At 41.3% G+C, this 17179-nt stretch overlaps 2 protein-coding genes across 2 annotated transcripts in view; both read right to left on the bottom strand.

Moving 5' to 3' along the window:
* Positions 1-312: 312 nt before the first annotated feature.
* TXNDC12 (thioredoxin domain containing 12) overlaps positions 313-17179 on the bottom strand; it is a 28040-nt gene continuing 11173 nt past the window's right edge. The window contains exons 2-7 of the mRNA XM_057710703.1: positions 12937-12997; positions 6735-6787; positions 5842-5915; positions 4145-4214; positions 3265-3348; positions 313-1185 (exon numbers count right to left, since the gene is read on the bottom strand). Coding sequence (XP_057566686.1) covers positions 1106-1185; positions 3265-3348; positions 4145-4214; positions 5842-5915; positions 6735-6787; positions 12937-12997 — 422 coding nt within the window. The 3' untranslated portion in view covers positions 313-1105. The remainder of the gene's footprint in view (positions 1186-3264; positions 3349-4144; positions 4215-5841; positions 5916-6734; positions 6788-12936; positions 12998-17179) is intronic.
* On the bottom strand, positions 5841-11043 carry KTI12 (KTI12 chromatin associated homolog). Its single transcript, XM_057710693.1, has 3 exons — positions 9899-11043; positions 6735-6787; positions 5841-5915 (listed from the first exon to the last, which is right to left on the bottom strand). The coding sequence occupies exon 1, from the start codon at positions 10970-10972 to the stop codon at positions 9908-9910; it is 1065 nt and encodes a 354-aa protein (XP_057566676.1). The 5' UTR covers positions 10973-11043; the 3' UTR covers positions 5841-5915; positions 6735-6787; positions 9899-9907.

A 17179-nucleotide genomic window follows, 5' to 3' on the forward strand; every position in this document is an offset into this window, starting at 1 on the left:
GACCACTCTGGGGGAAGTAAGGATGGATTTTGGGAGAGAATATTGGAGGCAAGTAGGCAAGTTACAAGGCTATAACAATAAACAGTCTAGGAAGTAGAAAAGGCCTGCCCCGCACAAAACAGTGAGGATGGAGGGAATTCGGGTGTTTAAAAAGTAGAAGAGATGAGCTCTGATGCCCATTAGAATGTGGGAGAGGCAGGCAAGGGAGGAGTCTTAGACAGAGCTCCTAGATTAGGCCCTCAAGGTTCGTTTTCTTCCTTAAGTGATCTCCCTCCCTCCATTCTCCAATAACAAAAAGGCCATCACAACACATTTCCTTTTAAAGTTTTATTAAAGTTTAATGGAACAATTAATTTTTTTTCCTTTCTTTCTTTCTTTTTTTTTTTGTTAACCCCAGTACAAAAATACAGTTGACAACTTGACAAAAATGGCTCCATCCAGGGCTTGAAGGTTTGAGTTTCTCCAACAGTTAACAGGGGAAAGCATGCTTCCAGCTGGGGCTGAGTCCAAAGCACACAGCCGTTCCTGCACACACATGAGTGCAAACAGGGAAGCCAAGCCAGAGACGAAGGAAGTTGCAGGGATTCAGGGAGAAGCCCAAGATTATTTCCAGCAGAAAAAAGAGAAGAAACAGGCTGGTCTCCTTGGTGGGACAGAATTATGGATTTACACTTAGGATTTGCTGTTTCAAATAAGCTATTTCTGCAATTTTAACATTATAAAAAAGATGCTTCTGGTCTCTTTTCACCACCAACATGAGTAAAGCAGGAAGAAATGGAAAGGTTCAAATACTGCAGTGTGAGGAGTAAAACTCCAAATGGCTCAAGTTTCCCGTCAAAAGGTGTCATTTTTTACCTTCAATGACAAAGAGAAATTTAGGTGAGAGGGGACAGGAGAAGGAAGTCTGCCACGCTCTGCTGGATCACAAACATGGAGACCAGCTTCTGGCAGCAGAACTCTTCCACAGTGAGAGGGCCCCTTCACATGTAGGCAGGAGCAAGATTTCCCGATCCGTTTAATTGTTCTGAGTGATTCCTCAATATTCCCTTCCCTGCTGTTTTCCTTCCAGAACAATAACTTCGATGAAAGAAGGGATACATTCATGTTACAACTCATCTTCAAGATGTTTCTCTCTGAAGGCATCACCCGTCAGCCTTTCCTGAGCTTCCTTCATCCCCTGAACAACTGTGAAATAAAGGTTGAGGAGAAAAGTATGAAGCAGGTCTTTAATATTTGACATTTGACAACCAATACAGATTTTTTATCTTTTAGGAGAAATATAAGAGGAGTACAGGATCTGGATTCAAGATCTAGTTCTGGATTTCAGCCCTGGAAAGTCTCTTGAATTTGTTTCCTCATCTATAAATAAGGTGATGCTACTTACTTCACATGGATTATAAAAATTAAATGAGAGAATGAATAATAAATGTGCTTTATAAACTATGAAGTCCTACAAAAATGTTAGTAGTTACTTTGGCTTACCCTCCAGGATTAGTGCTGAACCCCTGTCACAGGCTGTAGATATTCACTTGACACTAAGGGAATAGAAACCATCTTCCTACCATCCCCATCATCTCTTTTTGATGAACACTGCATTTATTTCATTTTCTGTGGAGGTTACAGGTTACACTGATACGTGTGTGCATGTGCTTGGAGGGAGAATGGTCTTCACTGAAAGAAGTGGTCGTGTCTAGTATCAACTACACATAGAAGTCAAGTTTTCAGGGAAAAGAGAAACCTGGAAGGCAAGCCCTGAGTAGACAGGAAATGAAACTTCTCATCTATCTTGGGCATCAAGGAGGGCAGCTGTTTTGGTACAGGCTCCTCATACAATGGCAGGCCAGGTGTTAGGCTTAGCCAGAGTCTGAGGAGCTCAGAAGGCAAACCAGGCAGTATAGCTTGTTACACCCCTTTTGTTTTGCCCGAGCCTTTAGTAAAGCCAGGTTTGAATGTTCCAGTTTCATGTCAACTGAGCCATGGGGAATACAGGCAAGGGTTCTGTGTCCACATTTGGACTAATGTGTTAAAGGATGATGCCGGTGTCAAGATGGCAGTGGTAACTTCATGGAATTCTAAAAGGAAGCTGAATTTCAAGGGTCAAGAGTTGGGGACCTATGGGAATTCCCTGGTGATCTAGTGGTGAGGAACTGGTACTTTCACTGCTATGGGCCCAGGTTCATCCCCGGTCAGGGAACTAAGATCCCACAAGCTGCACGACTTAAAAAAAGAGAGAGAGCTGGGGACCTAAAGTTCAGCTGCCCTTCTCCGTGTGGAAAATTTCCTTTTAATACCAACCTCCAGTGATCTGCGTTTGGGTAGGAAACATGACATTCTCCTTACCCATGGAAAGGAGAGGATAACCTCTCCAGATCTCTTTCCTCTCCCTATTCTGAACAAAAGTTCTGAGGACTCAAAACATAAAGTGATCAACAACCTGGCAGCATGGCAACGGGAGAGACATGGCAACTTAGCAAACAACTCTCTTTTACAGATGGCAGAGAGAAATTCAGAAGGAAAACAGTGACAGTGAGTGACATGAATTCCATCCTCTGCCTCTAGAATGACTGCGCTCGAGGATCAGAGGAAAAAATAGCATGACTGACTTGTGACTTCAATCTTCCCTCATATGCTTATGCTGACGCTGTTTCCTCTGCTGGCTAGGTCTCATTCTTCAGGACTCAACCCAATCACCATCCCCTCTAGCATGCCTCACGCACTCTCCGTGTTGGGCTACAGTCCCCACTCCCCACCCAGCCGCCCCCCCTCCCCGCCCCGACACAACACACCCTTTGCTTCCACAGCTTGAAATGTCCTCTTCATATCTGTCCACAGAGATAAATTTTTATCCATCTAGATCCAGTTAAAGTTTACTATAAAACCTTTCAGACTTGATCAGCTAACAGCATTCCTCTTCCTCTGAATTCTCACAATAGCATTAGTGCTGAGGAAAAAAGCTAAGTTCCAGACTGAAATCCTGGCCCTGTGACTTATTAACTGTGAGTCCATGGGCAAGTGATTATTTCTGGGAGCCTCAGTTCTTCACAGTTTCCTGTGGGTCAGTTAGCTCCCAACTGGATTGTAAGAAGCCAGTGAAGGGGCTCAGTCTTATCTTTCTCCTACATTACACAGGATCTAGCCAAAAGCTGATCATGCAGGAGATGCTCGGCTAACATGTTGAATTAGTTTCCCACCAGACCTTGCATGTGGTTCATCCTGGTTAAACCCAGCAGCAACCCTCCCTCTTCTCTCTCAACATAACCATACCTTGCTCAGCACTAATGTAGAAATACTTGTAGCTGGGGTTTCCATTCTCATTGATGATTTCAGGACGCACCTTGCCACTTGGATCTATTGTAGACAAAATGGCACAGAGGTTGCAATAATTACAACAGAGAGGTACTTCAAGCATTATATGGTACACCAGGCCTTCTGGAAAGAGACCTGCTCATCTGTGCAGTCCATTATCTCACCACCCTACCCCTTGTGTCTTACGTTGCAATCACAATGAATTCCTTGCAATGCCCTGAACACAACGCACCATCACCTCCACCCCCCATCATGCCTTGGTATATGCTATTCCCTCTTCCTGGCATGTGCCTTTTCTGCCTGATAATAGTGGGAGCTATATTTTTATTTGTATCCCCCATAGAATCTAGCAGAATGCTGAGCAAATATTAGGTAGTCATTAAATATCTTTTATAAAATTTTCTGGAAAGACATTTGTCTTGTTATAGTATCCCACTGCCTCAGCCTCACTATATGGTCAAGGGTGGGAATTGTGGCTTATCTCAGTCCTAGCACAGTGCTTGACACATGGCTGATGCACAAATGACTGTTGAATGGATAAATCAATGATCAGTACTTTCCTACCACTCACAAAAGCAAAAACAAAAACTAACTGCTTTTGTAAAAAAAAAACAAAAGTTCGTTTTGGGGTTTTGTTTTGTTTTTTACAAAAGCAGTTAGTCAATGGGAAAAGTTTTCCTTCAGACTCAAGGTTCTGGCATTCAGAACTCCCCACTCTCTCTCAAAACTGGCTTTTGTTTTTAGCCATCCCAGTATAATTTGACTAGATGGAGTCATTGCCTTGATTCATTTCTCTCTCCTGTACCACGGATCCCCAGATTAAGACCTTCCACCTTACCCAGGAAAAGGATTCTTGGAATGTAACCCCCATCAGGGCTGAAATCTTCATCTGTGGGCTCCTCTTCATCCTATTAAGTGTAAACCTTAAGTCAGATCATGTTCCCTCTCTCCTCAAAACCTTTCAGGGGCATCCCCTCCCACTCACGATAAAACCTTAAGTCCTTGCAGTGGCCCAAGAGGCCCTACATGACCTGCCACCTGCGCACTTCTCTAACGTTGTCAAGCCCTACCCTTTGTTCAGTCTTTTCCAACCACACTAAGTTGCCTGCTGTTGCTGCCAATAAACAAGCCAGGCACGTTCCCCACTCAGGCTTTTGTAGTTGCTCTTACCCTCTGTCTGGACACACTTCCCCCTTCATCCACGTGGCTCACTCCCTTTTCTGCTTCAAATCTTTGCTCAAATGTCACCTTCTTTTCTAACCACCTAATTAAAATTGCAAACTATTTCCTCCATTCTTCATTTTTGGCCACAGCATTTACCACCATCTGATATACTTTATTTTACTTATTTGTCTGCCTCCCCATATTCAACTCATATAAAATTTAATGACAGCAAAGAATTTTGTCTGTTTTGTCCACTGCTGATTGCCAATACCTACATCACTGACTTGCAGTTGTTCTTGAATGCATGAATTGATGAGACAATTTTAGTACAATTGTGAAATTACAGTCCTCCCAGCAGACATGACCACAGTCGGCCTTCTTTTTAAGAAATCTCTCAAGTTGGATAATGCTCACTGAACACATTTCTGCTTCATTTGAGTGGTGATTCTAACCTACCCTAGAAAGTGGTGAGGAGTTCAGATGCATAGGAATCAATAGTAACTTTGTCATTTATGGTGTGATTCCCATTTTAGAAGTTATATCGAACAGTTAATATAACTTTCCCCTCAGTGAGGTGTGTTAACATTCAGGATATCCACTAGCTTTATAAGCAAGGTATCCCTTAGCTACCTCAACATTAACTGTTAACGTGTTCAGAAGACTTCCAGTCCTATGTTTAAGTAAACATCATTTTACAGAAACGTAGGGCTAGGAGTATCATCATAAAGCATCCAAGCATCTCACATTCGAAGACTACAGCCTAAAAGGCAGCACAGCTAGGTCATACTACCTATCCTATCACTTCTTAGGCTCTATGATCTTGACTAAATCACCTAACCCCTTCAGGCCTAAGATGCTCAATCTGTAAAACGGGGATCGTATCAATGGCCTAAAATTCCTTTCTAACTCTAAGATCTGATATTCTGACTTGGGATTCCAAGACCTCTGGTCAATGTGAATTACATAAAGGATATCTAATGAAGAAAAAAGGAGGCTGTACATATAAATCCAGCACAGAATAGAGTTCAACTGAATCATATTTTGCAGGCAATTGTGGCCTGCATGTGTGACTACATCTTTAGTTCAGTTATACAAAGAAGTAAAAACATGTCATAATCATAAACTAAAAATGAAGGGACCTTAAAATTTAGTCATCTTATCCAATCTTTCTTTTCCTACTTCCTCCCCCAAAGAGGGGTTGGATGGCATTCTACCATATCTGAGAAAAGACTTAGTATGAGTTCAAGAGAAAAACACATACATACAAGTAGACAGCTCTGCTGAGTAATATTTTATACCATCAACGATGCTAATTCTAAAACAGTAAAGACTTAAAATCAGAGCAGAAAGGAGAAACTCTGGAAGTCTTACCTCAAGATTTACCATAACAAAATTATGGGAAAGTTCTGAAATTTCTGTAGATTCTGCAAATTTGGGCTTTAAAGCTGGGAGGAGAAAAAGATTTTGGAACAGAAGAAAACATCATTGTCATTCCAAACCTAGTTTGCTGAGAGGATTCCTATAACAAACCCTTTTTCTAATCTTAACACTCAGAAATCAGGACATTTGAATTCTGGTCCTGCTTCTGCCATTTACTTGCATAGCTAGATGTCCTTAAGTTACTGATTTCATTTCTCTGAAGCTTTCATCTCATTTATAAAATATGGATAATGGTATACTGATGACAAAATTACTACTATTTGCTTTTTACATTTTCCAATAACATCTATTTAAGAATAGATGTAATAAAGACAACAATACAAAGCAATACTCTACAACTAATGAATATATATTTTTAAACTAATGATTTACACTAATTATATACTCTTTTTCCAACAAGATTTTGTTAAGTGCAGCATACCAAACAAAAGAAGAAATCTGATTGGAAAGTGTCAGGGTGGTATAGAAGAAAGAATACCTGCTACAAAGCAAGAAAACCTGGTTTCTAACTGGGCTCCCACCTCCTCCAGGAAGACCTCCCTAACCACTCCTGTCTCTCTCTGTACATACAACTGTTCATACAACTATTGTAGCACTTAATCCCACACTCTACATAACTATATCTTAATTGCCTCACCCTACAACCCCTTGCAAACACCATTGCAAATTTCTTGAGGGCAGGGAATCTATACCATATATTTCTTTGGTATTCCTTCAAGCAACATGTAGTGCTGAGGCAAAGTCAGTGTTAATATTTTTAAACATTAATATTTTTAAACCTTAATATTTGAGAACGCATCTGAGGTCTAATCATTTGCACCTACCTTTGCAAGCTCCACACCAGGACTTATGGATAATCACCATCAGGGGTAATCCACTTAAAAACAAAATGAAAAAATTACAATCTAGTAATTCCACTTCTCGAAATGTATTCTAATAAAATGACCAACCAATGAAGACAAAGATTAATATACAAGGATGTTCATGCAGTACAATTTCAATAAGAAAAATTTTAAGACAATCTATTCAGTAATAGTGGACTATCATAAAATTATTGCTAAGTTCTGACATTCTACTAAATTCTACAAATTTGGGCTTTAAAGCTAGGGAGAAGACTTTAGAAGAAAACAACAAATTACAGCATTTCTAAATGTTATGGGGTTATATAACCACTGAAATGTTAATAAAATTTTTCATTGGTATACTGTTAAATTAAAAGCTAGAATATAAAATCATTATCTATAGTTTAAATTGTACAAATATGTAGAAAAGAGTCTGAAAGGAAATGTTCCAAAACATAATAGAAGTTATCTCTGGATAATGGGATTGTGGATTTTACTATACTTTTTCTGTATTTTCCAATTTTTCTGAAATTGTCACTTTTTCTTCTTTTTTTTGCCACGTCATGTGGCTTGTGGGATCTTAGTTTCCCCATCATGGATTGAACCCAGGCCCTGACAGTGAAAGCACCAAGTCTTAACCACTGGACTGCCAGGGAATTTCCAATTAAGTGTAATTTTTATAATCAGGGAGGAAAAAGCTTTTCCTTTTATAAAATAATAAGCAACATATTCCACCTGAATCAGTCTTGGCCAGCTGAAGTTCTTACTCAAGGCTCAAGTGCCAACTTGTATAAGGGTCCTATGTCATAAGCCATTGGCTTTTTCCATCCTCCAACCCCTGTATCACCACATCACCACACGCTGTATAATACTATCACAGCATTTACCACGTTGAACTGTATTCATTATTTACCCATTTCCCCTCACCGGCCTTAGAGCTTCTTAAGAAAGGAACTCTTAGCTGTCTCTATATCCCCTATACCCAGTACAGAGAATAATATTATTGGTAGCAAAGGCTTATACAGCATTTACTATGTACCAGGCACCATTCTAAATATATATAAAGTAATTTAATAAGTGTCAAGTGAATTATTCAGCTATCTCATCATAGAACTACTACAAATCTGGGACAGAATAGTGCCTCTAATATTTGTACAAGCTTATAAACCAAACAAGCAAGGAAAGCTTAGGTAAGAAATGGGATCTACATAACCATAATAATAATAGCCAAATGTGCTAAACATTTATTATATGACATTGTTGTATGTGCTTTACATACATTTCCTCATTTAAATCCTCTTAGCAACCCTAAGGGAGATACCATTAGAGATCTCATGACAGAAATGAGAAAACTGAGACTTCCAAGAGATTAAGTATTTGGCTACATAAAATTTAGGTTCTGCCACTCAGTAGCTAACTTGTAAGTCTGACTCCAAAATCAACTTTTTCTGACCACTATAGTCTACTTCAATTTAGAATGACAATCCAGAATCCATGGGTTTAAACCCAATCAACCAATAATCAACTAACTTGGAATTTGAGAATGAGAATGGAAGAGACCTTAGTGGTTGCATAGTCCAAACCTCCACTTCATGCAGGAATTCCATCTCATATATCAGAAACAAAAGGCGGTCCAGACAACCTGATAAGCAAGAAATAATCAGCAACCAAGGCAGCCCATCCTTTTAACAGCATCGTGCACTTACAGAGCAATTTAGAATGTCTTGCTTCCTCCTTTCTCCCAAGCAAACTCCTATTTATTCTTCTAGAACACAGGTCAGCAAAATACTCTGCAGACCTAATCCAGTCCAATGCCTGCTTCTGTAGGCTATGATATATGAACGTGTTTTTTTTAATTTTTAAATGGCTGGAAAACAAATCTAAAGAATAGTACCTTGTGATATGTTAAAATTAAATATAATTCACATTTCAGTGTAACTAGTTTTATTAAAACACATTCACACTCATTTGTATACTGTCTATGGCTGCTTTTGTGCGACCATGGCACAGTTGATAAGCTGCAACAGAGACCCTATGGCCCTCAAAGCCTAAAATATTTACTATTTGGCCCTTTACTGACCTTGTTCTAGAGTGACAGTCCAAATATAAACACCTCTGTGAAGTCTTCCCCAAACCACCTTCTCTTAACAGCCAGTCAGTCCTATTTCTTCTCTGGGATCCCAAAGCATTCTAACCACCAGTCCTTTCTATCCTTTAATCACCTGTTCACTTGTCTAAACTACTAATTTCTCAAGGGCAAAGACTGTATCTAATCCAGCTTTGAAAAACACAAGCACTGATAAGGTAGGTACCTACCATTTGTTTAATGAAATCAATGAAAAAAAAAAAAAAAAAAAAAGACATGTTATTTGCCTTGAAAAATAGAATGAAGCACCCAGTTATGGGAGTGGTCATACTGGTTGCTCTAGGTTAAGACCAAAACATCCAGACTCTCAGCGACCACTACCAAAGTACTTTTAATCAAAGGCACAACAGGGTAACATGTGTATCTAAAATGTTACATTAAGTAAATTACATGAACAACATAAAGCTGCATTAAGCAAAAGAGATGCCAGCACACCGTCTTCTACAAGATTTTATTAAATGAAATAACCCAGTGGCTTTGTCCTTCATTTCCACTAGAACCAGAACTTCCCAAGGATAGAAACCAGTGAACCTATCTGTGACCCCAGGCCCTTGGACAGAGACTAGCAAAATGTATGCACAGTACTCAGAAAACTGTCATATGAAAAAAGGGCCAGTATGGATGCAGAATTGTGCCATCTTCAGTTCACAATTATTTTAAAACCATTCATCCATCCAGTCTGCTTTCCCACAATTCAGCTGGCGGAAATTAACGGACATGTGATATCCCAAGCAGATCCCAGTCTAAGCAAGCCGTGTCCACCTGAGCTCTGTCCTCCAAGAAATTTGCCAAGATCCTCCAAGCTAGTTCTCCATTCTCTCTATAGTCTCAAGTTAAGCTGTAAACTCAAGGCCTGGCACAGAGGCATTCAGGAAAGTACCAGTGAATCAGTCACAACAGCTCTAGTATCACACATCAATAAATTCTGCAGATCTTCAGGTTATTCTTCCCAGAGAAACAGAGTGTAGCGGTTAGACAAGGAGCCATGACTTTCCCCCACCTGCTCTGGTTAGTGCAGGCTTCGGCTCAGATACTGCAGAAACATGTTAGCCAGTTGAGGCAGGTTCTCATTGTTGGGGTGCATTTTGGTGTAGGAAATAAACTGGCGACGGAGGCGACTCAGTTCTGCCATGGTCAAAGGCCGCGTAAACCGCAGGTGCTCTGTGGTGCCAGGAAGCTTAAGCAAGTCTCCAGGGACTGCACCCTTCTGCGCTTCCATCAGTCCTGCCAACACCTGGCTGGTGACCTGGTCCAACTGGTGCAGAAAGCTGCCAGAGGCAAGTGGCTGGGACTGGGTAGACTGATGGGGTGGAGGAGCCCGGTTCTCAAACAAGGCAGCTCTGATCTCTGACAGGGGCAGGGGCTCCTCTAAGCCCACCAAGGTGAACAAGGGCCGGTCCCAGCGATTCCGAGAGTCGGGAGCTTCGAAGCGCAGCGCTAGGGCCTCCAGAAGTTTGGGAGGATAAAAGGCACCGGACACACGCTCTGCAGATTTCTCGAATTCCGGAGTCACAGGAACTGGAAAATCTGGCGTCCTGGTTTCCTCCCGCTCCGGTTCCTTGGGTACTTCTGCCCGGGCTCTCCCATTTACTAGAGAGCCCACAGCCCGCGGTTCCCCGAGGACACCGGTGCCCGCCGCTAGAGACCTCCCTCCTTCCTCAGCGCGCGGCCGCCAACTCACACTGCCGTTCAGGCTCGGACTCTCCTCCGCGCCCGCCACCCGCGGTCCCCCGCTCGGACCACCTGGCCGCACGCAGTAGACCAGGCAGAGCGGAGTGCGCGCCGCCCGCGCCAGGCAGTACAGCTCGTAGCGGAAGCCCTTGATGTAGTTAAGCGAGTCGAGGATGACCACGTCGTGACGACTCAGGCGGCGCTCCACGGCCGCTCGCAGGGCCCCACGCAAGGCCTTCTCACGGGCCGAATCGCCGTACACTGCCGCGACCTCCGCGCCCAGCACCGCCGCGTCGTCCACCACGTACACCGCGCGGCCCTCGGCCGCCAATGCCGCGCGAAGGTCCTCCGCGCGCCGGCTCTTGCCGCTGTACGGCAGCCCGCAAAACACCACGAGCGGCATCCTTCCAGGGCGCGGCCATGTGCAACCACGTCGCGTCAACTTCCGGATTGCCGGCGGCTCCGACGCAAACCGGAAATGCAAGCTGCACTTCCTGCCTCCCTTGACTCTTAGAGGACCTCTGTTGCTATGGAAACAGGAGTTGTAGACCAACTAGAGCCAGGTCCTGCTCTCTCCGAAAGGAGATGGAGCTTTGAATCCCATGTTATGTCAAATGTCATACATCTCAGGAGAATGCGATCTCCCGGCGGCCAAAGCCTATGTCCATCAATGTACCACTGGACCTTAAGGAGCATGAAATACTGCAAAACAATCAGCACTATATTTAGCATATAGAAGACAATTCGCAAATACTAGTTCCCCTTCATTCTTTATAGCCAGTGACATTCAGTAACTATTTATTCAATAACCATTTCAATTATTGAATATCTTCATGGTTGGGAATTCACATATGAACATAAAACAGTCCCCCAGAGAAGAGCAAGGATCTGAATGGAAAAAGTCAGGCACCTACAAGCAGAATAATACACCCTCTATTAGAAAGAGGTAGGTTGGGTTGTAAAAGTACAGAAGAAAAAAACAAACTGCTCACAAAAATTGCCAAACATTTTATCTAGGCATAGTCATATGATTTAGAACTTGAAAAACTAATAGGAATTTTTCTCCCGGGTAAGGATGCCATATAAAATATACGATGCCTAGTTAAATTAGAATTTCAGATAATCAACAAAAAATGTTTTTAAAATAAGTATGTCTCAAATATTACTTGGGGCATATTTAAAATTACTTATTGTTTACCTGAAATTCAAATTTAACTGGACATCCTTTATTTTTATTTGCTAAATCTGGCAACCCTACTCCTGCAGAAGGTATGAGACTCAGAGCCATGAAGCTGTAGGATCTGTTCTAGCAAAAGCAAGCACTATAGATCAGTAAGTGCAGAAGTGTGTTTCTGTGCAAGGATGTGTGTGTATAAAGTAAGTGCACATAAGTGCTTAAGAATCCACCTGCCAATGTAGGGGACACCGGTTCGAGCCCAGCTCCAGGAAGAGTCCACATGCCAAGAAGCAACTAAGCCCGTGTGCCACAACTACTGAAACACCTAGAGCCCGTGCTCCGCAACGAGAAGCCACCACACCACAGCAAAGAGTAGCCCCCACTAGCTGCAACTAGAAAAAGCCCACGCGCAGCAACAAAGACCCAATGAAGCCAATAAATTAATTAAAAAAAATAAAACATAAAGTGCATATATATTTTATCTTTGTATCTCTCCAGTACAGTATAGTAGGGAATATTTAAGTCTTGGCTCTGCCACTTACTAGCTGTGTAAACTATTGTCAGGTTATTTAACCATTTTGTATCTGAATTTCCTCTCCTGTAAAATAATAACAATTGTTCTTATTTCACAGGCTGAACCAATCTCACAGGGTGTGAGGGTTAAATAAATTAATGAATATAAAGCACCCAGATAAATGTTTAGCCTTTCCTTCCCTGTCCTGCCTTTTCCTCCTCCTTTGTATAAGTTTTCTGTGCATAGACTAAACCTACTTGGCACTTAAGACTATTCAACTTGAGACTGTTAGGCAGTATAGTTTACTGGTTGAGTGTAGGCTCTGAAGCCAGAGTGTCTGGGTCCAGATCTTGGCTCCACCACTTAACTAGCTGTGTGATCTTGAGCAAGTTATTTAACTGCTCTGTGCCTTAGTTTTCTCATCTGTAAAATGAAGGTAACAACAGTACCCACCTCAAAAGAGTTGTTGTGAGAATTAAATGAGTTAATTCACATAATTCAATGTCTGGTGCATAGTAAGCACTTAATAAACGTTAGCTAGTATTATTACTTTTGTTGTTTTCATGCAACTACTCCATTGCTCTGCCTTGGCATAACCCTTCACCTGAAATTAATGCTAAGTTGACGACTAGAAAGAGTTTTACCATCATAAGTAACCTAAAACCATATTTTGTACCTGGCAGCTGCTTCTTTCTTCCCATCTTCTAGTGTCCTCCAATGAATGTGATCTCCAAAACCTGGAAGGAAAGAGCCTGATAAACATTCACACACAAACAAAGGGCAAAGGCCTAAGAAAGAAATGTGTCATGTTCACTAGCTACCCATAAAAAAGTCTTTCCTTTGTCAAGAGCATGGTATTCAAGCCCAAATCCACCGCTTTCTAGGTGTATGGGACCAAGGATAGTCTCACCCTCAAGCCTCAGTTTTCATGCCTGTAAAATGGAGATAACATCACCTAATTCACAGTTTTTAAGGAGATTAAATAATGACTATGAAATGCTTTGTAAACTAACAGAGTATGCAAATAATACTATTTGCTACTAAACAAATCATTACTAGTTGGAGACAATATAGCAATATAGTTTTAGAGTCAGAAAGACATGGGTGGGACTTCCTAGGTGGCGCAGTGGTTAAGAATCTGCCTGCCAACACAGGGAACAGGGGTTTAAGCCCTGCTCCAGGAAGATCCTACATGCTGCGGAGGAACTAAGCCCGAGCACCACAACTATTGAGTCTGCGCTTGAGAGCCCATGAGCCACAACCACTGAGCCTGTGTGCCACAACTACTGAAGCCTGCACGCCTAGAGCCTGTACTCTGCAACAAGAGAAGCCACTGCAATGAGGAGACCACACACCACAATGAAGAGTAGCCCCTGCTCGCCACAACAAGAGAAAGCCCGTGTGCAGCATTGAAGACCCAACGCAGCCAATAAATAAACAAGTAAATAAATAAATTTATTAAAAAAAAAAGACAGACATGGGTGTGTAACCCTCATTTCCTATTAAATGCGTGAATTCTGTAAATGAAATAAGCTCTCCAAGTCCCAATTTCTTCATCTATAGAATCAAGATAATAATACCTATACTTCCAAGTGGTGGTGTAATGATTTTAAGATAACACATTTTGAGATAATATACTTAAAGTTATTCTTGTTATTACTCCCCGCACCTCAGCCAGAGTGATCTTTTAAAATCACATCTCTGCTGGGTAAAAAACCTCTCAGAGGCCTTCCAAAGCTCTAAAAAGCAAGGTCAAACTCTTATAACAGGGCTTATGAAGACTTTCAAAATATGGCACCTGCCCACCTCCAGGCTCACTTTCCATACTTTTCCTAAAATCCTACACACAAAACTAATTTTCATTTCCTTAAATGCACTATGCACTCTCTCCCCTCCAGTCTTCATAATCACTGCTTCCTTTTCCTTTCCTTCCACTCTCACCTTGAGTTCACATTCTTCAGATATGAACCTAGAGGGCATTTCTTCTGGTAAATCTTCCCTGACTCCCAAAACACCCTATTCTTGACCCATCACAGCACTTCCCAGGCTGAACTGTAAATGTTTATGTGTCTCTGTCTCTGAATTGTAAATGTTTATGTATCTCTGTCTCCTTCACTCTAATTAGGAATTCCACATGGCCATAGTAAGTGCTGCATAAAATATTTACTGAGCAAATGAATCTTATTTAAGCCATATCACATAAACTGACTTAATTTTATATCTTGAAAATGTTAGTGATCACAATGCTAGCTGTTATTTATTGACCACTTTATGTATGTCTGGCACACCACATGGCACATTATCTCATTTAAATTTGGCCTTAACAATAACCCTCTTTTACTTCTCTATACTTTCATTAAAATAGGTATAATAATAACCATAGGGACTTCCTAGATGGCACAGTGGTTAAGAACCCGCCTGCCAATGCAGGGGACACGGGTTCTATCCTTGCTCCAGGAAGATCCCACATGCTATGGAGCAACTAAGCCCATGTGCCACAACTATTGAGCCTGCACTCTAGAGCCCGTAAGCCACAACTGAGCCTGTGCACCTATAGCCTGTGCTGCGCAATTAGAGAAGCCACTGCAATGAGGAGCGGATGCACCACAATGAAGAGCAGGCCCCACTCACTGCAACTAGAGAAAGCCCATGCGTAGCAATGAAGACCAAATGCAGCCAATAAATAAATTAATTAATAAATTAATAAATTAAAAAAATAATAACTATATCTCATCTTTCCAACCCCGGCCCAGCAGGATAGCTCCCGCAAAGAAGGATGGAGAGAAGAAGAAGGGCTGGTCCGCCATCAACGAGGCAGTGACTAGAGAATACGCTATCAACATTTACAACCACATCCATGGAGTGGGTTTCAAGAAGCGTGCCCCTCAGGCACTCAGGGAAATCCGGAAATCTGCCAAGAAGGAGACGGGAACTCCAGATGCAGGCATTGGCACTAGGCTCAACAAAGCTGTCTGGGCGAAAGGAATAAGGAATGTCCTATACCGTATCTGTGTGTGGTTGTCCAGAAAACATAACAAAGATGAAGATTCACCAAACTCTATATGTTGGTTACCTATGTACCTGTCACAGCTTTCAAAAAACCACAGACAGTTAATGTGGATGAGAACTAACTGCTGATTGCCGAATAAAGTTAAAGAACCGCAGGGGGGAAAAAGCTATATCTCATACGATTGTTGAATATTAAATAAGATATATATACATATATGTATATATGTGTGTGTATATATATAAAGCTTAACACAGTGCTTAGCATATTATAAATGATCAGTAAATAGCACCTTTTGTTATTCTTTAGAGCTGAGACTTCTGAGACTCAGAAAAGTTACACAACCTATACCAAGTCGCATAGCTGGTAAATGGCCAAGCAGTGATTTAAACTTCAATTTTGTGACTTTTTGGTTAGTATACTATCCTTTAGGCCTTTCTTTCCCAGAAATAAGTTTAAATTTCCATCAGTGTTAGCACAGGAAAATAAATAGCTCATCCAGATTAGCACATGGATGCAGTATCCAAACTAACCATCACTTTTCATTCCCAACAGCATGGGCTGCTGGCCAAGAGAAAATGTGTCACTTGCCTAGAGCCCAAAGTCTAATCCTGGAGGGTGAATGACTAAATGAGAGTGAAACTGGGAGGATGTCCAGGAGAACGGGAAGGTGCCTAATGTGATCATCATTCTACCTGTCAAAACCTAAACTCAGGCAACAGAATTCTGCTTTGGAGGGATGCCTGATTAGACAGCCTGGAGGGATATCCACCTACAAAACAATGAAATCCTGCATAAAATGGACTTTCCAAAATGTACTCACTGGGCTCAAAGAAATAGACACCAACACAAAGTAAACTGAAACCAAACGAGGAACGGTGAGCAACAAGCAAAAGGCAAGGCTGACCCGACAGCAAATGTCCATTATCATGTAGCAAAATGAAGGGGATGAACCCGAGACTCCATTTTAACCCAGCTGTAAAAAGCGACTAGAGTGATTCCAGGGCAGTAATTAGTACTCCCTGATTTGCAGAAGAATCAAATGCCAAACCTTTCTAGAGAAAAGCATCACTAATGTTAGGCCTCCAGGGTAGCCAATATGAACAACCATTATGAGTTCACAATCACAGATCACCAAATAAGCAAGAAAAGAAGTCACTACAAGTAAGAGTCAGTAGGAGCAACAAATAGATTTAGACTCCTGAGGACTTCAGATATTAGAATGATCAGGCATAGCATACAAAAACAACTATGTATAAATGTTTAAAGAAATAACACATGGCATCACAAAAACGGGCATATAACAATGCACAAAATAAATAGGCAAAACTGTAAAGGCACCAAATAAAACTTTTAAAAAATTAAATATATAATTTTTAAAATATGAAATCAATGAATATTCAGTGATACACAGAAATAAACTATGAAGCCACATGAAAGGACCTCAAATGCATATTGCTAAGTGAAAGATGCCAATCTGAAAAGCTTACATAATGCAGGATTCCAACTATATGATTGATGTTCTGGAAAAGGCAAAACTATGGAGATAGTAAAAGAACAGTGGTTGCCTAGGGTTAATGGGGGGAGGGAGGGATGAAGAGATAGAACACACAATTTTTATACCAGTGAAACTGTTCTTTATGATTCTATAACAGTGGATATATGTTGTTAATGGGCTAAATTTTGTCTCTCTCACCAAATCTACACCAAAATTGAAGTCTTAACCCAGTACCTCAGAATGTAATTGTATTTGGAGACATGGGCTATAAAGAGGTAATTAAGTTAAAATGAGGTCATTAAGGTGGGCCCTAATCCAGTATGACTAGTGTCGTTATAAAAAAGAATTAGCACACAGACAGACACAGACAGAAGACCACGTGAAGATACAGAAAAAAGACGACCAACTACAAGA

Source organism: Hippopotamus amphibius, chromosome 1, assembly GCF_030028045.1.
Source record: "Hippopotamus amphibius kiboko isolate mHipAmp2 chromosome 1, mHipAmp2.hap2, whole genome shotgun sequence".
Lineage (NCBI taxonomy): Eukaryota > Metazoa > Chordata > Mammalia > Artiodactyla > Hippopotamidae > Hippopotamus > Hippopotamus amphibius.

What these genes read in the sequence shown, in the direction of transcription:
- KTI12 (XM_057710693.1), bottom strand. Translation starts at nt 10,972, where the DNA reads ATGCCGCTCGTGGTGTTTTGCGGGCTGCCGTACAGCGGCAAGAGCCGG.